Source organism: Chrysemys picta, chromosome 4 (assembly GCF_011386835.1).
Source record: "Chrysemys picta bellii isolate R12L10 chromosome 4, ASM1138683v2, whole genome shotgun sequence".
NCBI classification, from domain to species: domain Eukaryota; kingdom Metazoa; phylum Chordata; order Testudines; family Emydidae; genus Chrysemys; species Chrysemys picta.
Genome location: NC_088794.1, coordinates 146,612,389 through 146,637,997, shown reverse-complemented (window position 1 = coordinate 146,637,997; position 25,609 = coordinate 146,612,389). Strand labels below are relative to the sequence as shown.

At 43.9% G+C, this 25,609-nt stretch overlaps 2 protein-coding genes across 6 annotated transcripts in view; both read left to right on the top strand.

Moving 5' to 3' along the window:
* Window positions 1-1,629: 1,629 nt before the first annotated feature.
* On the top strand, window positions 1,630-25,369 carry CGRRF1 (cell growth regulator with ring finger domain 1). 3 transcript variants are annotated; one of them, XR_010601165.1, is made up of 7 exons: window positions 1,630-1,917; window positions 10,716-10,855; window positions 12,364-12,541; window positions 12,740-12,887; window positions 20,978-21,085; window positions 22,937-23,465; window positions 25,174-25,369. XR_010601165.1 is itself a non-coding variant. In XM_005295489.5 (6 exons), exons 1-6 carry the CDS (start codon window positions 1,814-1,816, stop codon window positions 23,282-23,284), a joined length of 1,026 nt encoding a protein of 341 aa, XP_005295546.2. In that variant the 5' UTR covers window positions 1,683-1,813; the 3' UTR covers window positions 23,285-25,369. The 3 variants fall into 3 exon arrangements, 1 of the variants encoding a protein (XP_005295546.2); XR_010601164.1 differs by having other exon boundaries at window positions 1,683-1,917; window positions 22,937-23,575; XM_005295489.5 differs by having other exon boundaries at window positions 1,683-1,917; window positions 22,937-25,369.
* SAMD4A (sterile alpha motif domain containing 4A) overlaps window positions 25,174-25,609 on the top strand; it is a 225,753-nt gene continuing 225,317 nt past the window's right edge. For 2 of the 3 annotated variants that reach the window (XM_065595749.1, XM_024107587.3), the window contains exon 1: window positions 25,174-25,309. In XM_065595749.1, coding sequence (XP_065451821.1) covers window positions 25,281-25,309 — 29 coding nt within the window. In that variant the 5' untranslated portion in view covers window positions 25,174-25,280. The remainder of the gene's footprint in view (window positions 25,310-25,609) is intronic. The other variant, XM_065595747.1, reaches the window with a different exon arrangement.

Here is a 25,609-nt window from a genome sequence, read left to right as displayed (position 1 = left end):
TTGTCTCTAACCACTTCTCTTACTCTTTTGTTTAGCCGTGGTGGCATTTATTTTTTTTTTGGTCCTCTTACTGTATTTTTTTTATTTGGGATATACATTTAATTTGAGCCTCTATTATATTTAAAAAAAATTCCACGCAGCTTGCAGGCATTTCACACTTGTGACTGTTACTTTTAATTTCTATTTACTAGCTTCCTCATTTTTGTGTAATTCCTCTTTTGGAAGTTGAATACTACTGTGGTGGGTTTCTTTGACATTTTTGCCCCTACAAGGATCTTAAATTTAATAACTTTATGGTCACTATTACTGAGCAGTTCAGCTATATTCACCTCTTGGACCAGATCCTGTCTCCATCTAGAATTAAACTAAGCATTGCCTCTCCCCTTGTGGGTTCCAGGACTAGCTGCTCCAAGAAGCAGTCATTAATGCTGTCTAGAACGTTTGCATCCCTTCCTGAAGTGACATGTACCCAGTCCATATGGTGATAGTTGAAATCCCCATTACTGGGTTTTCTGTTTTTGTAGTCTCTCTAATCTAGCTGAGCATTTCACAGTGCTTGTCACCATCCTGGTCAGGTAGTGGTAGTATACTCCTATTGCTACACTCTTATTATTCCAGCATGAAATTTCTATCCATAGAGCTTCTATAGTACAGTTTGATTCATTTAAGATTATTATTATATTTGACTTTGTGCTTTCTTTCACATGTACTGCCATTTCCCCACAAGCACGACCTAGTCTCTCATTCCTATATATTTTGTACCCTGGTATTACTGTGTCCCATTGATTATCATCGTTCCACCATGTTTCTGTAATGTCTATTATATCAATAGCCTCATTTAATACCAGGCACGCAAGTTCACCCATCTTAGTATTTAGACTTCTAGCATTTGTATACAGGCACTTATACAATTTACCAGTATTTAGTTATCTGCCTTCATGTGATGTAATTCAACAGGACCCTTTTTTGTTTGCCTATTTCTCTTCAGTTACCAGATCCACTAGATTTTTCTTGTTCCCTATTGGAAACCCAGATCAGAATTCTAAAGCCTATCCATATATTTATATTCTTCCCATCCCTTATCCATCATCCCACATCCCCTGCATATCTATGTCTCCTGGCCTCCACTCCCACATCATGCTGCCTCATCTCCCACTTTATCCATTCACAGCCTCTGAGCTGCTCCACCTGCCCACACCCTCCACCAGAGTTGTTTCTTTGCCCTCCTGTTCCAGTCTAACCCCAAGCATTCAAAAATCACAAGCCAGGCTTCTACAAATCATGAAACTGGTTTAAAAATACAAGATGATTATTTTTTTAAAGATAATTCTGTGACAGTGATTTCATTGGGTTCCGACTAATCTTCAGAGTGCATCGAGGTGGTGGTGTTTTCAAGTTTGCTCCCCAACCCTGAGCGCTAGACAGTTACTTTTTTTTTTAATGGAAGCTGAGAGTCTCAACTCCTCACTGTACTCCAGCAGCTGGGGCTTTGAGAAACCCTCCACCTCTAGGGAGCCTCCCAATACAAGCAGGAGAGCTAGCAACGCTTGCACATGCTCCCGATCATCCCCTTGCCCTGCCCCGTGCGTTCCACGTGCCCTACCCCGGCCCTGCTCCCGCTCCTCTACCAGACTAAGGGCAGCAGCGTCAGTGGCGCCTCACGTGCCTAGTGGGCATGCGCAAATACCGTGCACATGCGCAGTAGGGCTGCAGCAGCCGGAGTTGGAACGAGTGCGGCCGATTCGGAGGCCGGGCGGCTGGGTCCGCTGGCAGCCTCCCCTCCTCCCCCGTGCTGGGGTGGCCGCGGAGCCCCATGGCCGCCGTGTTCCTGGTGACGCTCTACGAATACTCCCCGCTCTTCTACATCGCTGTGGTGTTTGTCTGCTTCCTGGTTACCAGCGGCCTGGTGCTGGGCTGGTGAGCGCGGGGCCCGGGGGGGGCTGGTGAGCGCGGGGCCCGGGATCGGGCCGGGGGCGGGGGCGAGGCTGGTGAGCGCGGGCCCCGGGATCGGGCCGGGGGGGCTGGTGAGCGCGGGGATAGGGATCGGGCCGGGAGGGGCGGGGCCGGTGAGCGGGGGCCCGGGATCGGGCCGGGGGGGCGGGGCCGGTGAGCGGGGGCCCGGGATCGGGCCGGGGGGGGCGGGGCAGGTGAGCGCGGGGCCCGGGATCGGGCCGGGGGGGGACGGGGCAGGTGAGCGCGGGGCCCGGGATCGGGGAGGGCGGGGCTGGTGAGCCCGGGATCGGGCCGGGGGGGCGGGGCAGGTGAGCGCGGGGCCCGGGATCGGGCCGGGGGGGGGGGGGCGGGGCAGGTGAGGGCCCGGTACCGGCTAGGGGTGGGGGAAGAAGGAGGAGCAGAGGTCTGGTACCGGCATGGAGGGATGGGGGATCTGGCACCGGCTTGGGGCTGGGCAGCGCGGGACCTGTACAGGGCAGTTTGTTGGGGCTGCGGGCTAAGGGGTCACTGGACGCTGCCCGGTTGTTCTGGTGCTGGAGCTCGGTGGGAGGTGGATGTTTAGGTGGAGAGGCGAAAGTGTCCTGCGTGTGGTGGGTCTGGTTTAGAGGCAGCCTGATGCCTGTTGAATGTGGAGAGAGCTGGGAGGGTCCCCTGTAGAGTTAGGATTCAGCAGCAGTCTTATGTCACCTACTTTCAGAAACAGCCACCACTGTTCCCATAGAGATGGGCAGCAGCGGCTGGACCACATCTGCCAAGACAGGATTGCTTCCTACAGTTCATAGCAATAAATGCAGATCTTAACCAAGTGATAGGCCGGGATGCAGTGCAGTTGCAACTAATGAGGAATCTAGCCATTCCAGCAGAGCCTATTCCCTGTCGGCTAGTCAACTGATAAATAATCAAAAGCGTCTAGGTGGCTGTTGTCTGGAAAGCCATGTTTGCATAGGGGTCAGGAAATTGACTCAGCATAGATCCTGCCTCTTTATTGAATTAGCATTGATACTTGTAGTACTGAGTCTCAATATTTTCCTCATCCTTTGAAACTAGTGACTCTAGTTATTGGCATTGATACTTTTGGTAGCTTATAAATATTCTGCTTGATTTTTCCTTTAGTGTTATGTCCTTTCTATGTTATCACCTCTTATTTAGTGGTCACTAGATACATAAACTTGTAGCATCAATTCCTTTGAGCGTTATATAAAGTTACCTCTTGCTTTCTTTTCCAATGATTAGAAGCATAAGCTTTTTGTATAACTGGGATTCTCGAGTATATTTTTGGATCAAATACTGTTCTCATTTTTGATTAACTCCCCTCGTGTTATACTGGTGTAAATGAAAGCAGAATTAGATCCTTCCTTGCTTGCTAGTCATCTCTCCAACCTTATTGTGCATCAGAGACTCTGCACAGCAGAGACACTCCATAAATGTACTGAGTGTGGGAAAAGCTGTCATGGGAACTCTACTTTTTCTTCCTGGTGGAATCCCTGCCTCATGGAGGATACCAATGTTCTAAATTTAACCTGTATTGAGAGAGAATAAGAGATTGCTTAAAGGGACAGCATTTCTAGAATAGAGTTTTATCCCGCAAGCACCACTCTGGTTCCCATCAGTTGTTCCTCAGATCTCACTTAATGGAAGATGCTGGGTGCTCAGCCCTTCTGAAAATCAGGCTCCTTATTTAAGTGCATGAATATGGGGCCTAATTTTAGGAAAGTCTTATCTTAAATTGTGTAGATTATAACATTTCTGTCACCTTATTAAACATCACAGAATCCACTCTGAGTATAAATTTGTGGTGGTTCTTCCCTTGGGGCATTGCATCACCTGAAGAAATTTGATGGAAGCCAGGCATTGTGTGTGCATGGGAGGTAGAACACAATTAAGGTGGTGGTTCCTTTTTAACGTTCTCCTTCTCTCCCTCCTCACACGTTAACCTTAGAACACTGTCGTCTGCTTCTCACCTCTTGCACATTTTTTTCCCCTCAGTTTTTAATATTTTTATAAACACAGAAGAACTCACAATAGCTAATCACTACTTAAACAATTCCTCCGTGTGTATGTGTGTGCGTGCGTGGAAACACGCCTGCATATATATGTAAGGGGATTTTATGGGTTAAGGGCTGCTAATCAACAGGAGCCCTCACCCAGTGTCCCTCTGCTTTGGCTGCAGTGGGTTTCAATGGCCTGGGTTCTTAGCCACTAACTAGTGGTGCTTCCACCTGACTGTTTACAGTAAACAGGAACCGTACCTTACTTCCCAATGTCATTTTGATTATTCCTCACCCACTACTTATCCCTGTGACTAGCCTCATACATATATTCTTCTGACACCTCTCTAATGGATGAACCAACAATCAAGGTACACTCTATCTACAAGGGGAAATATAGAGGAAACATATAAAGGGAAGAGGAAGACTGATTTGGACTGTGTACATCCAGTAGCGTAGCTAGTGGGGTGCAGGGGAAGCAGCTGCTTCCCCTCAGCACATTTTTCAAAAGCGGCGCCTTAGGGGTTACCTTATATGGTGCCAGCGGGGGGACCCACTCCTCTCTGAAGGGCAGCATGGCCAGAGGAGCCATGGGGGGGGGGGGGGGGGGGCGGGCATGTCCGAAGGAGCATGCCAGGCGGCCAGGTAGAGAGCGGGGACGGGCTGCGCTACTGGGCCCGTTCGGGTCCAGAGCGCTTGGGCCGGGGGGAGTATGCGCGGCGGTGGAGGGCCGGGGGGAGCATGCGCGGCAGCGGTGCTGGGCTGGGCGTGTGCCACCCGGCAATAGGGGGGCCGGTGGCCGGGGAGAGAAGCGCGAGGGGGGAGGAGGGTGGGCGCCTCGGCAGCAGCCTTGAGGGAAAGGCTCCGTTTGGCTGGGCTCAGTGCTGCTGGCCGCCCCGCTGAGAACGGCCCGGCTCGGTGCACCCGCAGCAGGAGAGGGCGCTCGGCCGCCCTGGGAGCGGCAGGAGGAGGGTGGGCAGAGGTTGCTCGCCGCCGCTCGCCCTTCCCCGCTGCATCTTTCATGGCAGCAACATAGCGATGCCGGCGCAACCCCGCCGCGGGGCTCCCGTCAGCCCACTCCTGCTGCTGCTGCTGCTGGCCGCCCCCACCGCCCACGGCTACAGCTTCCTGCAGGGCTGCAGCACTATACGGAAGTACCGGCCTGGCACCTGCCCCCCCCAGGCTGCCCCTCGCTCCCTCGGGGCAAGGCACTGTGGGGGAGGGGGGAGGCTGGCGAGCACTCGGGTCCGGCACCCTCCCCGTGGAGGAGCGGCGGGGGTAGGTTAGGTAGGTGCCCGGGTGGCGTGGACATAGCAGCTCCCCGGGTTTCAAGAAAGATGACTCTGAAAGCGTGGTGTGGGGACAGCCCCTTGGGAGGGTGGGGGGCCCGGGACGCTGCTGAGTGCTGCTCCGGGGGATGGGTCCAAGGGGTAGGTGGCGCGGCCGGAGGAGCGATGGGGGGTGCAAAGCAGCCGGAGGAGGAGCTGGGGGGCGTGGCCAGAGGAGTAGCCAAGGGGGGCGCCTTTTTTATGTTTGCTCCCCCTGCTCTTAAAACCTGGCTACGCCACTGCATACATCTGTAATACCATACAACTCCCAAGTAACACTATCCCCAGGGTGGATTTCCATGGATTCACAAGTCCGTTTTACTCCATACTAGTGGGCTCTGTAAGTATCTTGATGAGTCATTCTAGACCTGAAGGCGCTTGAGTGCGGGGAGGTGATGAGGGTGCCAATTTGCCTAGGGGGCTGGCCTCTCTTTGGCAGCAATAGGCATTACTCATTGTGGAAAAAGTCTTCACAATGCAGGAGGGCCTCCTCAGTGTTTAAGTCCAGTTGATCGCTCCCAGAATAGTTCAACGGACCCCTTTCAGGATAACATAGGCAACTCCCTCAGGGAGAGGAAGAGAGGCAAGAGATTGCCCGTGCCCCCTTGGGCAGAGCTTTCATCCCCCCTCCGATTGGCTCAGTCAGCCTTCCATTGCCTAGGGTTCACTTACTCTCAAGGCTCAGCACGGCCCCCGTCCATTGGTGAGGTGAACACACTGCAGTCTTCCCCACCTCTCAGCTGCCCACCAACAAGCTTGGTTCCCATTTTTGTCAGACCCATTAACCCAGGTTACATATATAGAAATAAAATGAAAAATTAGACTTGGAATGAACAAGATGTGCATGAAACATAAGCAATACACCTCTACCTTGATATAACGCTGTCCTCGGGAGCCAAAAAAATCTTACTGCGTTATAGGTGAAACCGCGTTATATTGAACTTGCTTTGATCCGCCGGAGCGCGCAGCCTCGCCCCCCCCTCCCTCCCCCGGAGCGCTGCTTTACCGTCTTATATCCGAATTCGTGTTGTATCGGGTTGCGTTATATCGGGGTAGAGGTGTATCTTGTGATCCTATGATGTTTTAACCATTACTTACCCTCTCCCCTTTTGTTCATGGTCATCCCTTGCTGTATTATGTGTGATTTAGGCCCCAATCCTATAATTAGGTGCATACAGGCAGACTCCTGTACTCACACAGGTTTCCGTTGGCCTCAGAAGGGCTACAAGTGAGTGTGGGGGCTCTCTGCATGTCTTTCATTGCAGAAACAGGATTTAAAATTGTAAACTCAAGACAGGGGGTTGTGCTGTAGAGTGCTGTGCATGCCTGTGGTGCGATCTAAACAATAAATAATAATTTGGTACAATTTCCTTTTCTATAATCTTGTTTGTCTCTTGTTTTCCAGTCATTTTCTGCAAGCAATCAGTAGTCCCATTTTATGGAGGTGTTCCGGACTAAGCAAGTCAACCTGAGTTACACCAGCAACGTATGAACACTAAGGCCTACATTTGCAAAAGCATCCACTAACTTCCCATGCCTCCATTTTTGTGGCATGCCTGAGACACCTAGGGTCTGATTTTCAATGGAGCTGAGTACCTGCATCCCCAAATGCTGCCAACCGGAACTGTAGGCTCAGCACTCTGAAAAAGACATCCCAAGGGCTTTCAAGTTGGGCATTCAAAAATTAGTGGACAGTCTTTGAAAATGTTGCCTTACTTGTTATGCAGATTTTTGACTCGTGTATTTTCACATGTGCCTTCAGTCTAGTGTCACATGAGCAGCCTTATAAGGCTTATACTTTTGAAGATCGGGGGACAGACCGTTAGCCTGTATAAATTGATGTGGCTCCGTTGATTTGAATGGAGCTACATCAGTTGCCACATGTTAAGGATCTGGCCCCTGATAACTAGAATGTCATATTCTAAACTTGATTTCACTCTCCTTACAGTGCTACTGTAACTTCAAATTTAGTATTCATTTTCAGTTTTTACTTTTTTTTTTTTTAACTGAAAGATTCCCTGGTTTTACAGAAGCCATTATTAGGTTTTTATTACTACTGAATTTTGGAAGTGTCATAACTCCCAGGACTGCACCTAGAAGAGGCTGTGGAAAAGATGGAGGAAGCGAGGACACCATCTTCTCACACTGCCTCCTCCTCCACCTCTTCCACTTCTGCGCCCACTCCAGAAGTAGAGATGGTGGTGCAGTAATCTGGACCAGAGTGGGAAGTCTGGTTAGAAGTACTGGAATGACTTAAGGACTAGTGTATATACTGTTGTCAAATCCCCCGCCCACCCCGTATTTATCCATCCTATCTGTAAGTTGGTAATCAGCATTCAAAGCAAATACGTTAGCGAACTACTTTTTATGCTAAAATGGGTCAAAAATGAAAAACTGTATACAACTATAAAAAGAACAAGGAGTACTTGTGGTACCTTAGAGACTAACACATTTATTTGAGCATAAGCTTTCGTGGGCTAAAACCCATGCATCCGATGAAGTGGGTTTTAGCCCACGAAAGCTTATGCTCAAATAAATGTGTTAGTCTCTAAGGTGCCACAAGTACTCCTGTTCTTTTTGCGGATACAGACTAACACGGTTACCACTCTGAAACCTGTATACAACTATATTTCAGAATGTTTTGAAGATTAAAAAAAGGAAAAGAAAAGTGTTATTTACCTAAAAAACTGCAAACTTAATTTTTTGCACTGATTTTTCACTTAATTTTTTTTTTCTAATCAGCCCTGATAAATTCCTGGGAAACTTTAAACAAGATAAAACCGGAAAATGAAGGGCCTTGTGTATTCAGTACATCTAGTTATTGACCAACAAATTTTTTGCCTTTCGCTGCTGAAAAGACTCTATACTAGAGACTGGTTTTTCCATGTCTACTTGTCCTGGTGAATATCTTATTGCTATTGACCAATGAAAAATGCTTCCAAAGAGCAAAGCTTTTTGCCTTTGGAATCAACCAGGTGGCATAAAACAGCAGGTATATTAAAAAAGCAGTCATTGGGGAGATTGCCTGCAAAAGATTAAATCCACCCCACTCAGGGTCAGAACTGCAACTAATGTAAATCAGTACAATACCAGTGAAGTCAGTAGAGCGATGCTGATTGAGGAACTGGCCCTTTGTGCACGAGTTGAACACTGCTGAATTACCAGGTTACTCAGTATACTATAGAAAAAGTGTGAACGTTGCCAACAAAGTGCGGTTAAATGTAAGCTTGTTTGCCGAGTATTGTTGTCTCCTTCTTTGATTATGGTTATGAGAGAGCATTTTTATTTAAAAGATGAATGTGTATCGATTTTTCCAGCCTATTAGTCCTCCCTTCTGTGAATATGCGCAATCCTGATAAGCAGGCTAAAGAATCCAGTGGTTGTGGGAGCCCTTTGTTAAGCTTCTGGGAACATATTGCTGCTACCAAGAACAGTCTTGAGGCTTTATTTCTTAAAGAGACACTGTCAACCTGAAAATCACACTTCTGTCTGATGTTTTACTTGCTATTGTTACAAGTAATACCTTTATGTTTTATAAAACGCTAACAGACTAGAGGAAAAACAAATCTCATTTTAGTTGTCCATTTGCCAGCACTTTGTGTATAGTTCTGCTTCCCCTGTTGTTTTTCGTGGTCCTTTCACGCAGCACCAGAGGAGGGAAATGTTTTTAAAAATAGGACAAATTGGTTGTGAAGCCACAAAAATTCAGACAGGCTCAGAGACAGACATTGTAGCTGAAACTTTTTTTAGCGCTTTTAAAAACTGACTAGATTTAAACTGACGGTGTCCCTTTAAGATTGATTTGCTTGTATGAGACCCATCTCATTGTGACAGCAAACTATTCTAGCATATTTAATGGAAACAATAAATCTGGGGAAGTTCATACATTTTATGCCATCCTTATCAGGGAGTTTGTTATGAAGAAGCAAGTAGAGCATCCCGAAGAATTCCCCAGGGTGTAATATGCTGATGACTGAGTGAACCAACATTGTAAACCATTTAAAAGGGCCATCACTTCAACTTTACAGCTAGCAGTGGCGAATGTACTAAGTCATAAATGTTAATGGTGCAGCCGGAGCTAATAAATGACAATATATAAAATGAGGTGACAAAAAAAACAAAACCCAAAGCTATGTCTGCTGCTTCCTTTGTATATAATCTAGAATAGATTAATACAGATACAAAATTTCTCCTGTTCAGTCCCTAAAATTGTCTTCTGAATTAGCATAATGTTTCCAGGACAGCATCCCCAGCCACTTCTAAGGGTGAATTTATCTCTATCTGAAAACAGAAATGAGTGTGTATCTTGCTCTTATATTGTGTACATCACGGCTTTCCGTTGCTGGTGCATTTTAAAAGCTGCAGTCAAAGAATATGAAAATCCTGCATTTTGTATGTGATAGGATTCTCCTGCAGTATTCCCTCTTGGTTCCTTCAGGTTGAATAGCATGCTTAACAGTGCCTGTGAGTAAAGCTAGGTAGGGAGCTATGATTTAAAAAAATGGTGGCCAAGGATCCCGACTGATACAAATGACCTCACTTGGGCTGGCATGCCTTGAGGGCCTGATCCAAACCCTGTTGAAATCAATTGGAGCCTCCCCGTCGACTTCTCTGGGCTTTGATTCTGGGCCTGAAGCAGAAACTGACTCAAAGACACATCTTTATAATCAAGATTAAAATGTTAAACCCGGGTCTTGCAGTCCTCATGAACGCAAATCCAAGTGGCTATAACAAAAGCTAGACGAATTCAAGGGTTCCAGGATCAGGCTCTAATTTCTTATTACTGCGGAAAGTACACAATGCATCAGGTTTGTCCCAACACTGAAAGCAACTTCACTTGCCACTGAGCAGCAGGTCCAATAGATCTGGTTTTGGGGAAGTTTAGTCAAAACTTTACCACTAGGGGGCACTAATCACCTTCGTTACTTTAGCTCTGCAAAACTTTGGAAAAGAGGGAAAATATTCTCCCTTCAAAAGTTCGTCTATAACAGGATTCAAAAAGATCTAGATAAATTCATGGAGGATAGCTCCATCAATGGCTATTAGCCAGGATCGGCTGAGGTGGTGTCCCGAGCCTCTATTTGCCAGAAGCTGGGAATGGGTGACGGGGGATGGATCAGTTGATGATTATCTGTTCTGTTCATTCCCTCTGAAGCACCTGGCATTGGCCACTGTCAGAAGACAGGATACTGGGCTAGATGGACCTTTGGTCTGACCCAGTATGGCCGTTCTCATGTTCTTACTAGTGTTACTGCAAAGCACTGTATTGCATGGATCCAGTTTTTGATTGACAGTATATACTATGCAGGCATCCTAGCAAATATTCTGTAATTCCAAACTGTAGTTCTATTGTTGCGTTGCTTGTTGTTTAGATCCGAAAGGCAGTTCAAATATGCCAGCACTAACACATGCCCACTTATGCATCTAGTGGTTCCATGTCTCTTAGGTTTGGTTGGGATGTTCCTGTGATCCTGAGAAATTCGGAAGAAATAGAATCCAGCGTAAGAGTATCCAAAAAGCAGATGAGACAAGTGAAGAATCCTTTTGGCCTAGAAATTCCACATCCTGCTGCAGTTTCCATAACAAGTCAGTGGATTTCTTTTCTGTTCGGTTTTATTCAGTGCCCTTTTCCCCACCTATCGCTCCCAGCCATAACGTGTTTCCTTACACAGTCGCCATAGAAATAGCTATATTTCTACCAAAACGTTGTGTGTTTTAAAGTGGCACTGTCAATATTGTGAGGCTCAAAAATTGGATTTTTTTTGTGTGATATACATTTTATTAATAAACCCTGCTCTAGTGCCAAATATTTTCAGTGATTAAAAACAACTGGAGATGATAAAATACTGGACACACCTTCATTCATTGTGAAATCCATCCCATCCACTTACAATCTAAAGAACTGGGCCCCATGCGGGTGAATTGTAGAGAGGCAGGGGATCTGTGCCCTTCTGCACCAATTGGGAACAGTGAGCTCAGCTGATGAGCAGCTTTCCACTGCAGCTTATGGGCTGGTATAGGAGCTCCCTCATGCCCCTTGGACAAAGTGTTGGGGCAGCTGGATCTATATAAATGCAATGCCAGGTCTCAGCCCCGCCCCCTTACTCCTAATCTCCTCCTGTATGGCTGTCCACACCAGCCAAAGAAGAAAGATATTTGGATGCGCTTGTGATGTAAACCCAAGTGGCGGCTTGCAGTGTGTTTGGTTTTTTTTTAAGTCCTGCTTTGTTCAAACATCCAGTCCGTTCCAGAGCCGCCGCAGAATTCCAGAGATCCTCCCCCAGCCTGTGTCAAAGTCGGGCAGCAAACCTGTAAAACCTTCCCGTATGCAAATAAAAAGCGCGGGAGTAATGACCTCAAGTGTCTTCATCCCTTTTCCCACAAAGAGTCTTGGCGTTACAGGGCTGGAATTTCCAGAAGCACCGACCACTCCCATTCAGGCACCAGAATAATTGATCAGCGTTTGAAAACAGCTCAGCATATTGGGTGTTGGGTGCTTCTCTAAATCTGACTATATTTGCTCCTTAAGTGGGAGCTGAGCTCCTCTGAAAATCTGTCCCAAGCTGTGGGTGCTGAGTTCTTGAAAGTCTGGCCTACACCTCTTTTTAAAATCTGTCCCTAATGGCTAAATAGTGCTGTCTCCTGCACTGATAACAAGTGGGGAAAGAAACATGGCACATACTTTCATCCCCACTGTGCACACGCAATAGGGCCTGATTCTTCCATAGAGCACAGGAGCATGCTAGGATGTGGATCTAGTTAAATATCATTTTCCAAACGGCATAGTCTTTGGGGTAGGAGTCATACTCAGCCCCCTAAGAGAGCTAGTACATATAATGCTGTCAGCAGAAAACCTTACCCTGCATGAGGTGCCCATGGAGCAGCAAAAGGCACCTCATGGCCTTCCCCTTTTGAGTGCTCTAAATCCACTCTAAATTAAAAACAAATATCTGGGTACTGGCATTGCTTTCCATCTGCTGCCTTTAAGGAACTACGGCTGGTAAATTCAGGATTCCTGTATACTGGTGAGCTGATGAAGCTTGCATTGTGTAGGATGCATTTTCTTTTCATGCTCTTCTATGTTGTTCTCTAAGGGGGTATAACACTGACACCTGATTGTCTGGAAGACTGTATCCTTACATGCTACTGGGGATGCAGTGTTCAAAAACTACACGAAGCTTTGCAGAAACACGTCTATTGCTTCAGAATAAAGACTCCGCAGGCACTAGAAGACGCTCTCTACAGCGAATACCTCTATCGACAGCAGTATTTGTATCCTTTTAGTTAAAAACAATATTTTGACAAACTCTGCTCATTTTCTGGCACGCTGAGAATTGAGCCCCATGAACAGTCTGCAGTTTTTGGCACCGTGTATTTATGAATGAATAAGATTGAGAATACTCAGAGTGCAAGTGCCACATTTGTCTTCAATTGCAGTGACATTGATTGTTTTCCTTTACACAAATAAAGCATTAAAAAAACTGACAAGGAAGAAAAATACTGTCAGTTGCCAGAAGATGCTCAGATTGCAGGCTTTGGCCGAGTGCCTAGATCTCGTTACCCACTGGTAGCTTTGTTGACTTTAGCTGACGAAGAAGACAGAGAAATATACGACATTGTGAGTAATTTTAGAATGTATGGCAGGGCACTGTACTGATGTGTTTGGATGCTTCAGAACGTACAGTAGGATTGAGTAGAAAGACTGGCTTGCTCTTCTCGCGTTGGCTGAAAACAGAATGTAGGCCTCACCTCTGCACCAATGATGGCTCCCTAAACAGAGGAACCTGATGCTCCTGCTGTGCATGGGGTAGGGATGAATGTATGTGTGGGCCAGTCAGGAAGTGCTCACAACACAGAGCTCATATCCGTGAAGGTCTTTGTGTGCTAGCACATTGAAGTAGGGCATGAGGGCTAAAGAAGTGTCAGGCCCGGGTATCAACCACTGCAAATCCTTCTTTCCCCTACCATATGGAGTGTTGTGGAGCCTTTGATTTGGTTTAGCCTAACTTCTGTGGGTCAAGAAGAGGAATTCACCCCAGTACCTGGCAGAACTATTTGGACTGATCTCTGGGGAGAGGATTAGGACTGTAAGAATTGCCGTATCAGATGAGACCCATCGTTCATCTTGTCCAGTATCCTGTCCTTGACAATGGCAACACTGGATGTTGCAGAGAAAGTTGTGAAAATCCCACAGTAGACGGATACTCAGTAATCTACTCCCCATGAAAACCTTCTCCTAATTCCTAATAGTTAGAGATTAGTTTAAATGCTGAAGCAAGAGGTTTAATATCCCTTCCAAAACTTTTTTTTTCCACAGAGGAATTGATTCTAGTTCCTGAATGTCCAATGTGCAATATGTGTATTTATCCAGTGTCTTTCTGAGTTTAAATGTTCTATTTTGTTCCAGTAGCTTTAGGTGCATGAACACTAATGTATATGGAGGCATACACATTTGAAGGCAAACTCCTCAATACACTTGACCTTCTCTACATACTAATATAGAAATCATGGCCAAAATAATACCCAGGAAAACTTACATATTACCTTTTCCAACTATTCCTAGCCCTCAGCTTCCTGCTACCCCACCATAAAGGCCTCAACAGAAGAATGTATCCAGCTCTTCCCCCAGTCAGTACATCCAAGTATGCTTATAATTCAGTTTAGTTTAATAAAGATAAAATGTAGATTTAACAAACTTGCAAGAAGGTTTCTTAAATTAACATGAGAAAGCTGGATTGTTTAACATGACATTTTTTGCACCACTTACCAAGGGAGAAACCCACTTTATTTCCCCCCCCCCTTTTTTTTTCTTTTGTAGAAGTTTTTCTACCTGATCCTTGTCATTGTCAAACACCCTTCAATTGGCCAAAGCAGCAGAAGCAGAATCCACTTGTACATTAAAAGCAGAAACAGATTCTAGACTTTTTCATGGTCCAAATGGAAGGATTGAATGTAACTTTGATGCAAAACTTCAAAAATATAATCACTAAATGAAAATGGTAAATGCTGAAATATTCTTAATCAAAAACATTTTTGATATGTAAAAACCTTAAGGAAACAGTTTTATATTTAAGTCTAACAATACATCCAAGGTAAACCTCTGGTATGTTCCCCTGCAAACTCATGCTTGGTTTTTTTAATAGCTGTCACACAACTGGCATTTGTTGGTACATAAATAATGTGTGTTTTTTTTAATTGAGCATGGGATTGTAGGAATCATGAGTTTTCATGCATCAAAGGTCTCATCTATGTGGAGAAAGTGAAATGTATTTATCAGAAATCACAGCTAACACATTTAAAATATGTTTATTATTTAAAGGACCACCAAATGTTTAAAAGACCACAGTGGGTTGACCATGACCTGACCCAATTTTAAATGCCACTGATATTGTCTACAATAGTTAATTTATAATAGGTAGTGTTAACTTAAACACATTAGTTAATATGTTCTCCGTGTAGGCAAGGTCCAGGAGGGAGAATCCTATATAATGATGATACAGCCTGTCATTCTTGTGTTGTTCCACTTCATTACTCACCAATCCTGGTGTGTAGCAATGGCCTGAAATTCATAGAATCATAGGAAGGGAGGGGACCTCAAGGGGTCAAATAGTCCAGTCCCCTGCACTCATGGTAGTACTAAGTATTATCTACTAGACCATCCCTGACAGGTGGTTGTCTAATATACTCTTAAAAATCTCCAATGATGGAGATTCCACAACCTCCTTAGGCAATTTATTCCAATGCCTAACTACCCTGATAGGAAGTTTTTCCTAATGTCCAATCTAAATGGCCCTTGCTGCAATTTAAGCCTTTTGCTTCTTGTCCTATCCTCAGTGTTTAAGGAGAACAATTTTTCTCCCTCCTCCTTGTAACAATCTTTTAATGTACTCGAAAACTGTTGTTGTGTCTTCTCCAGATTAACAAACCCATTTTTTTCAATCTTCCCTCATAGGTCATGTTTTCTAGACCTTTGATAATTTCTGTTACTCTTCTGTGGACTTTCTCCAATTTGTCTACATCTTTCCTGAAATATGGTGTCCAGAACTGGACACAATAACTCCAGTTGAGGTGCAGAGTAGAGCGGAAGAATTACTTCTCGTGTCTTGCTTATAACACTCCTGCTAATACATCCCAGAATGATGTTCGTTTTTTTTGCAACGGTGTTACACTGTTGACTCATATTTAGCTTGTGGACCACTATGACCCCCAGATCCCTTCCGGCAGTACTCCTTCCTAGACAGTCATTTCCCATTTTGTATGTGTGCAACTGATGTTTCCTTCCTAAGTGGAGTACTTTTGCATTTGTCCTTATTGAATTTAATCTTATTTACTTCAGACCATTTCTCCAGGTTGTCCAGATCATTTTGGATTTTAATCCTGTCCTCCAAAGCAGTTACAACCCCTCCCAGCTGGGTATCATCTGCAAACTTTATAAGCACACTCTCTATGTCATTATCTAAATCATTAATGAAGATCTGGAACAAAACTGATCCCAGACCCAGAACTGATCCCAGACCCAGAACTGATCCCTGCAGGACCCCACTTCGTATGCTCTTCCAGTTTGACTGTGAACCACTAATAACTACTCTCTGGGAACGGTTTTCCAATCAGTTATGCACCTACCTTATAGTAGCTCCATCTAGATTTTATTTCCCTAGTTTGTTTATGAGAAGGTCACGTGAGACAGTATCAAAAGCCTTACTAATGTCACAATATACCACATCTACTGCTTCCCCCGATCCACGAGGCTTGTTACCCTGTCAAAGAAAGCTATCCAGTTGGTTTGACACAATTTGTTCCTGACAAATCCATGCTGACTGGTTACTTATCACCTTCTTATCTTCTAGGTGTTTGCAAATTGATTGCTTAATTATTTGCTCCATTATCATGGCTAGATGAGTTTTTATTGAATCACTTGCTATTTACACAACATAAGTAAAATGAAGCAACCGCATGGGCAGAGTGGGATCCAAATAACCATGTTTACTAACTATATATGAGATGCAAGGGCCAGCTACATATGGGATTAAATTAATAGAGAATTAAAGGATAGGAATAAAATGTCAGTGAACATGGTTTTATGGAAGATAGGTTTTGTCAAACAAACCTATTTCGTTCTTTGAGATTACAAGTAGATGTAATCTACTTTCTTTGTAAGTTGTGTGATTTAGTACTGCACAATGTTCTGATTTAAAAAATTAGGACTATACAATCTCAGAAAAGTACACACTAAATGGATTAAGAACTGGCTGCAGATCTCCAAAAGTAGTTGTCAATGGGGGTGTTTCTGGAGGGATTCCAAAGGGATGGGGACTAGGCCTGATGCTATTCAAAATTTTATCAGGGATCTGGAAGTAAATATAAAATGACTGCTGATAATAAAATGTGTGGATGTCACTCTAGCCTTTTATTTTATTTAAAGTGAATTTAGTAATGTTGTATTACACCACTGTGGGTTCGGCTCTGGTGGCTACAGTTTCAAGCTCAGAGTGAACATCACCTCTGCTGTCTGCTTCAGATTTAGAGCCTCTAGGAACACCTAAAGACCAGGGATAGTGACCCCACATATATTCACACGTATAAGGTCTAGTCTGCTTTACAAGTTTTATTAAAGTTACAATTAAGGTTATGCTTAGACATGCATATAGAAATCCTATACAGACTTATGCTAAAGTTACAAAGATAGTCATACTCACATCCTTAACGATATTCTTAGGGTCTGATGGATTCCTTCCAATTGATCATCAGTGGAGGGATTATTCCTGCTGGTGTTTTTCCATAGGCAACTCATTTTACCCAGTCTGGGAGCCCTATTTTATCTTCTGATTCTAACTTCACCTAATACTCTGCACTTGTGCATGAAGATGTCCACCCTCTTTTTCCTTATTTGCATTGTGTCCCCTAAGAATACTAGGGAACCCCATTTTTCATAGGTTATTTATAGTTCCTTTTGTTCTCATTAGCATTTACGCACATCGGTTAGGGCATTTGTTAGAAGAAATGTGACTACCGGGTACCTTGTAGTCCAAAATTAACTTTGTAGTTAATTTTTCGCAATGCCACTCATTGGCACATCTTTTCCCGTAATCTTGTGGTATTGGGTTATTCTTTGGTCACTATCTTATGTCAAGCAGTGCGTAAGCCTCTGGCCTAGTATGGCTAAGCTAACATTTTATAGGCCTCAGCCTGTAGGCCTTACATTTCAATCCTTAATACATACTTATCCCTTCTGACTACTGGTCAACTTTATACTTGGATAATTCTGCTCTTAAATCTATTCAACGTACAATGACTATAAATGACATGACACGTTAGTTAATCAGAATATCACACAATAAATAAACAGTAAATAACAATGAGAGCAGGGGAATTATACAGAGCAGTCTGGATTGTTTGGTAAGCTGGGCCCATTCAAACAAAATGTGTTTAAATACAGCCACATGCAGATAAGGAATGCAGCTCATACCTACTGGAAAGCAGTGACTCCGAAAAGGATTTAGGGTTTACAGTGGGCAAGCAACTTAACATGAGCTCCCAGTGCCAGGCTGTGACAAGAAGGGTTAATGTGATCCTTGGATGTATAAACACGGGAGTACTGAGTTAGGAGTAAGTGAATGATTTTTACCTCTGTGTCCTGCATTGGTGAGACCAATAACTGTCCACATTTTAAAAAGGAAGTTGAAAAATTGGAGAGGGTGCAGAAAAGAGCCACAGGAATGATTTGAGATCTGGAGAAAGTGCATTAGTGAGAGGCATAAAGAGCTTAATCTTTCTGATAAGCTGAAACTGACTGAGAGTTGATTTGATTACAGTGTGTAAGTACTTAGTGGGGAGAAAAATACCAAAATGCTCCTAATGTAGTGGAGAAAGCAGAACAAGAACCAGTGTCTAGAAAACTGAAGCCAGAGAAATTTAAATTAGAAATTAAAACCAGATGTTAAGCAGTGAGGGTGATGGTTAAATCTGCTAAGGGGAGTGGTGGATTTTCTATATCTTAATGTCTTCAAGACTGGTTGCCTTTCTGGAAAATATGATTAAGCCAAAATGCACATTATGCTTTAGTCAAACAAGTTATTGGGCTCAATAATGGAGTAACTAGGTGAAATTTAACAGCCTGTAATATCCAGGAAGTCAGAGCTAATGGTCCCTTCTGGTCTTAAACTCTATGAATCTATATACACTGCTGCTTCTCCTGGGTTTTTTAGCAGCTTCTGAAACACAGAGGATGGTGAGAACCCTAACAGTATGTCCACACTGTAGTTAGACACCCCTGGCTGGCCCGTGCCAGCTGACTTGGGCTTGCGGGTCTTGGGCTGTGGGACTGTTTCACTGCAGTGTAGACTTCTGGGCTCGGACTGCAGCCTCAGCTCTGGAACTCTCCCACCTCGCAGGGTCCTTGGACTCAGGCTGGAGCCCAGGCTCTAGGTCCCTGCAAGGTGGGAGGGTCCCAGTGGTGAGGCTGCAGTCCGAGCCCAGAAGTCTACACGACAGTGAAACAGCCCCACAGCCAAAGCCCCGTGAGCCTGAATCAGCTGGCATGGGCCAGCTGTAGATTTTTAATTGCAGTGTATATGCACCCACAGAGGGTTTGCATACTATTTGAAGGGATACTACTCAATATATTCTACTGTTCTATTATATATTTTTTTTCTTGTGAACTAAAACATAGTTTTAATAATGCAGCTGTAGACCAGGTCCCTTTTATTAAGCGGGGATCTATGTAATAATCATTGCTTATTGCAAATAGTGCAACTACACTGTGTCAGATAGAACTGGGGCTGTTGGCTCTTAAATTCTTGTGATCTAATACCAATCTGTCATCCTGAGTACAGGTCTGTCGCATCTTACGAGCATTTAATATGCGCGATTTCAGCTTTACGCGGTCGGCAAAAACAAAATGAGAAAAATAACAATTTTAATACTGTACCTGTAGTACGGGCGATTCCGCCCTCCATTACACTCGTAATTTTGACTATACGTGATTTTCGCTTTACGCGCTGACTGCGGAACGTAACCCCAGCGTAAGATGCGACAGACCTGTCTTAGGGACATCTTGATGCCAAAACTAAACAAATGGATCACTATTAAGATGTAAAATATCCTGTGATTAAAAAAATGAGGCTCTAGCTAGCCCTGGGGGATAGTAAATGTGATTAGTATAAATACATATGTTTAATTCATTTAAATCTCTGCATGCTTATATTTGCATTAGCTAACTAGAGGTATCCTAAGTGCTTGTCTGATCCGCAAGCTTGTTAAATAACTTTTAAACAAAAAACATCTTGTAGATTCCTTTTTCTTCCGAGAGCCTTGGAATTTGCAATAATATTGGACTTCTCTCTCTTCTTTACAATCCATTATAGTTGGTTGGTTCTTTTCTTGGCTTGAAAACAATACATAAGCATAAAATACTGTTATTGTCAGCAACGTGACTGTAAAAATCAGTCTGTGGTTCCATATCTTGTCCTTCTCAGCGACTTTTATGTCCTGTATTTGCTCTGTTTACGGGCTGAATGATGATACCTCTAAATGCCATCTGGGGTCTGAAAACCAACCTCTGGGTGTTTTGTGGTAGCAAGGAGAACACAAATAGGAAAGTGACAGTGGAGGTGTTCTCCCTTTACATCATCAGTAACAGATTCTGCAGTCAGAACTTAGCTGACAAGGTTACTGCTATTGTCCAAGGCAGGCTAGAATCCAGCCACAGAAGAGCAAGTCGTATTGGACTTGTACTATATACGGTTCTTTAAGGCCAGATTGTGATTGGCTTTTACTCGGTACTCAAGGAGTTTCCCTCCCTCACCCCCTCTTTGTGTGCCCCGTGCAAGAGCCAGTCACAATTTCAGTCCTGCTCTCTCTGGATGAGATTCATTGCTGTGCAGAGGTCCAGTATGAGGCACGTCCAATAGTAAACAGTAATGTATTATCGTAGCATCTAGGAGCTCTAGTCATGGACCAAGACCCCATTGTGCTAGGTGCTGTACAAACACAGAATTTAAAGACAGCCTCTGTCCCAAAGAGGTTACAATCATCACTTAAGTCCCCAGTTAAGCAAGGTATTTAAGCATTTGTCTACTTTTGACTACATGTGCTTAAGTGTTTTTCCGGTTAGAGCCCAAGTCCATTAGCTGGGAGCAGTAGTCAGATAATCTTCACTGTGGATTAGCCACAGAAGAAGTTCTGCAGCACAGAGTGGCTGTAGAATCTGATGCTTGGATTGGTCTGTTTGATCACATGTTCAACAGCTATATGGGACAGTACTGTAAGCAACCCTTAGAAACAAGACAAACAGTTAAACAGGCTATGGGCTGGTCTACACTGGGGGGGGAGGGATGAATCGATCTCTGATACGCAACTTCAGCTACGAGAATAGCGTAGCTGAAGTCGACGTATCTTAGATCGACTTACCTCGCGTCCTCACGGCGTGGGATCGACAGCCGCGGCTCCCCCGTCGACTCCGCTTCCGCCTCTCGCTCTGGTGGAGTTCCGGAGTCGACGGGAAGCACATTCGGGGATCGATTACTACCCACCGATCCGGCGGGTAGTGAAGACGTACCCTATGAAGAGACATAAACTGAACCATATACTTGTTTTACCTTGTCTAATCTCTTAATAGACTCCCTATTGTTTGTATGTGATGTGCATGTCACTGCACGTATATAAATCAACAAGGAAGGAGATAGTGCTAAATAAAACTTCTGTTTTTAGATTTCAATGGTGTCCGTAATTCATATTCCCGATGAGAGTTACAGACTTTCCTGCAGAATATTATATCAGTATCTACTTCTGGCCCAAGGTCAATTTCATGACCTTAAGGTAAGCTGTGTTCTGAGTCTTACTTCACTCTGCAATATTCATTTAGTTTGTGTAGACGACAGTTACCCTAAATTGGTACGGTATCTAGCTTTTTCAGTCTGTTAATATGCAAGGAACTGGATGATGGTTAAATTTATCTTGTCACTAAATTAGTTCCATGCAAACTTACAATGCAACCTACGTTCGTATCTGAAAATGTCTGAACTCTCCTACAGAAATCCCTTATTTTTTATATATATTTATATTCCAGGCAACCCCAGGCCCTTCTGATTTATCAAAGTGGTAGTAACAGATTGACAGGAATAATAGCTGCAAATATTAGAGTATTCAGAATGGGCCTGATCCAAAGCCCATTGAAGTCAATGAGAGTGCTTCTGATGACTTTGGATTGGGCCCAGTGTGCAGCATAAAATCAGTATGCTGAAAGTGGATATTGAAAATATTTTATGATCACGTCTAAAGTCTTTGTTTTTCTATTATAACAGTAAAATACAATCCACTCAATGCACAGATAATGTCTATATAGTATCTATGAATTATAAAGAATGGGCCAACTTCATTCCTTGATGGAACTCAGTTGACTTGAAGTTTAAACCATGAATAGATTTATCTCAATAAGTCCAGCAATTTGTGTGGTAGATATTTGCTCCACATAACCCACCCTAAAATATCCCCGTATGCTTTATGGTGGGGGTATTGTTACCACATCAAACATACCATTGGCAATAAACAAATAATAATGGATCTGCATAATCACTGCAATTTTGAATTGTGTGGACAAATTTGTGTTTATATACATAGATATACACTCTCTGTGTATATGGTATTCTAACTGCCTTTTAAAATAGAATATAAGAGCAGGTTTCCATCCAGATAGGTCAATAGCCAGATATCTTCAGAAAGTTCCATTTCCCCTTGCAATTGGACACTTTAGGAAGTTAATGTAGCCTTCAGTGTTACCCATTCTCTTAATGAGTCAGCTGTTCCTTTTCCAGTGCCTTGGAATTATATGCTTAACATATGTCGGTAATGCTGTTGTTTTACACACAATGTTTATATAGCATCATAAGTGTTAGGTAGTTCTTTGTGAACACAGACCCTTTGCAAACATGAAAGACCTATTCCCTGCCCTGAAGAGCTTGCAGTCTAGATAAAATGAGACAGGAAAACACAAGAGATGATAAAATGTGGTGGATTTGAAGGCAGAGAGAGCATGTGGTTGGTAGAAGAGGTGAGGGACATAACTCCAGGTATATGGAGCAGCATGCTAGAAAGTACAAAGCCTTGACCAGAACCTACAGCACTAGTTTATTGTGGGGGAGGGATAGCTCAGTGGGTTGAGCATTGGCCTGCTAAGCCCAGGGTTGTGAGTTCAGTCCTTGAAGGGGCTACCTCGGGAGCTGGGGCAAAATCAGTACTTGGTCCTGCTAGTGAAGGCAGGGGGTTGGACTCAATGGCCTTTCAAGGTCCCTTCCAGTTCTAGGAGATAGGATATCTTTATTTATTTATTTTAACCTCATCCATTGTAAACCTGTGTAGCTCCACTGAAGTCAATGAACTACACTGATTTGTGGCAGCTGGGGATCTGGTCCCTTATCTCTAATTTTCCCCTTAGTGTTTCTGCACCTCTTTATCTTCCCAAAATATACATAACTGAAGTCAAGGGATTTGTGTCCGTTCACTCCAGGGCTGAATTTGGTTGTGTGTTGAACTTAATAGGAAGCATGTGTGTAGAGAGAAGAAAGGCCCCATTCGTTCGCATGTGCTCTATTGTAGATCAGAGTAGAATATAAAGACAACGTGCAATTACTGAATTCTGCTGAAACTTGGCTGTGTGTGTTTTGTCCATAGCAACTTTTCATGTCTGCAAGCAACAGTGTCCCGCCCTCGCGCAATGCCTCTGGAGAGAGCAGCACTGACAAAAGCTTGCTGGAAAAGGTTGGACTGGCCGAAGTTGAATCAGAATTACATGAGGAAAACAGTAAAGACTGTGTCGTCTGCCAGAATGGAACAGTGAACTGGGTCCTCCTGCCCTGCCGGCATACGTGTCTGTGCGATGGGTGTGTGAAATATTTTCAACAGTGTCCAATGTGTAGGCAGTTTGTTCAAGAATCTTTTCCACTTTGCAGTAAAAAGGAGCAAGAGCAAGATGAGCCCGAACACATTTTCCAGCATGATCCCCACCGAGCAGACTTTTAGTGGAAAACCAAGAATTACCGAGTTGTACTCTCAAATGCGGGATGTAGAACCGAAAGCATTTTCTGCCCATGGGAGGAACTGCAGTGTAATTTTATGGTTTTGCTGTTAGTTACTCGACCAATTCAAGCATCCTTTTCATGTCTACACTGCATACAGTTACTGGAACACTGCATATACACTGGTAATATGGACAGAAGAAGTGTGTAGGAGATGTATGAAGAATGAGTTTTTTGATAACTGCTGACTGGATGTTCATGAAGTATTAGAGATTATTTTGACAAGTAGATTTAGGTGAGCTAAACATTAAAAAGAAAAGAACAAAGGCTTACATACAACTGAAATTGAAAAGTACTTTTCCTATATAATATATATATAGGTTTTTTAATGTGAAGTTAGAAGAAAATATAATTTTAATCCTGTATAATTTAGATATTTAGCACTTTAAAGAATGAAAAAGGAAGGAAACCAAATATTTAAGAATTTGTTCTTAGTTTCGGTATAAATCCATATGTATTTATTTTGTATCTGATGGACTTGGCCATGGAAAGTGCTGGTCTGCTCTACTCCTGTTGAAGTTACTGGGAGTTAAGGATATTCAGGACATTAGTGGTAATGGACCTTCTGTAATTGTATTTTGTTTTCTGCTGCTTTGAAAGAGATTTTGTGTGTGCACGCGGCCTGATCCAAAGTCCCTTGAAGTGATTGGAAATATTCCCATTGACAGTGCGTTTTACTTCAGGCTCCTACGACTATCAAGCGAGTAGAACATCTAAGTGAACCCACTGTGTATAGAATGCCACACTGCACTTATAGGGCTTTAACTCTTGCTAGTGTGACAGCTGTGGATTATGAAGGGTTAACTTTTGCAAGGAGAAGAGACTAATTAGTTTGGCAGCATGTCCTGTTCCATGACATGGACAGCCTAGTCTGTGGGTTTGCCAACTCTCCCATACCCTTCATTACCTCTCCCATTACCCTTCATACCTTCATTGTTCTCTGGATGAGAGCAGGCTAACCATGTTACCTTCCCTCATATCACTAGTAAGAAAAGAAGCTGAAAGACAGCAGAAAACACAGTTGTCTTCTATCAAATAAATAAATAAAATAAAATAAAAATGGGTGTTGAGAAGAGAAATGATGCTGTTCGCTTCTTAATACAGGAAAGGCTAATGTAATTCAGGGTGATGTAACTTCTAGGCCAAGACTTCTCCTCTGGTGGGATGAGACACCAAAGTAAAAATAGCAAACTCCCACCCTCACTATGGGAGATGGGCTTGGAGAGAAGGAGCAATTTGCTCCCTCCTCCTTGCTCTGCCACTGCTCCACCAGCCCCCCTCCATTCCCAGAGCAGCTTCTCAGGCCTCCCCCTTCCCTCCACACAGCACTCACTCCGTGGAGGGAAAGCCTGGCTTCAAGAGGCATCTCCCAGCCTCTTTTACTGGAGCTGAGCACTGTGCACAGAAGGAGTCCCCAATCCAGAGCCCTAAATTATCCGCAGTTTCTTGCCATGACTCCAAATGCAAAAACCTTCATGGCCAGAATGGATTATGGGAGCTGGAAGGTCATGCCAAGAAGCCATGGGTGGTCTTTGGGAGGTTGAGAGACAATGCATTAGGCCATCTGTGATTTATTAGGAAGTGGCGTGGTTTATTAAAGTGAGTATTGGGATTGCCTCTGGAATTCTAATCTATGCTCCCCATCACTCCATTGGTAACTAAGGAAGCATCACTTGCACCATGTATCAAACAGAGATAATAGCCAGGGGTGTTGTGAGGACTGAATGATGTTTGCCAAGAGTTTTTGAAAGTGGAACGTGCTGGCTGGATGCTCAGTATTATTCTTTCTAATTTAATTGTGTATTGACTATGAGAACATCTCTCACCACGCAGGTGCACTCCCAGAGAAAAAGTTGCAGTGTCCAAGAGCCACTCATCTGAGAGTCCCTGGGCAGGGTTAGCCCCTCTGAACATTGAGCCTCCTGTGCCCTGCATTACAGATGCTCTTTTTGGACACGCATCTGAAGAGGTGGGTTTTTTACCCATGAAAGCTTATGCCCAAATAAATCTGTTAGTCTTTAAAGTGCCACCGGACTCCTTGCTGTTTTTTTTCCACAAGGAGTGCTTCCCCTCGGCCCCTTACCACCTGATTATACAGGTAGCTTCTCTTCCTTGATTCAGGGGGTATTTATTTATTTATTTGACAGGAGCACCTAGAGACACCAGCTGAAATCTAGCCCCATTGTGCTGGTGCTGTGAATACACATAACCTGCTGGGAACAGCTAGCAATCTAAATAGACAAGGACAGGAATACAAGTAGAGGTGTAG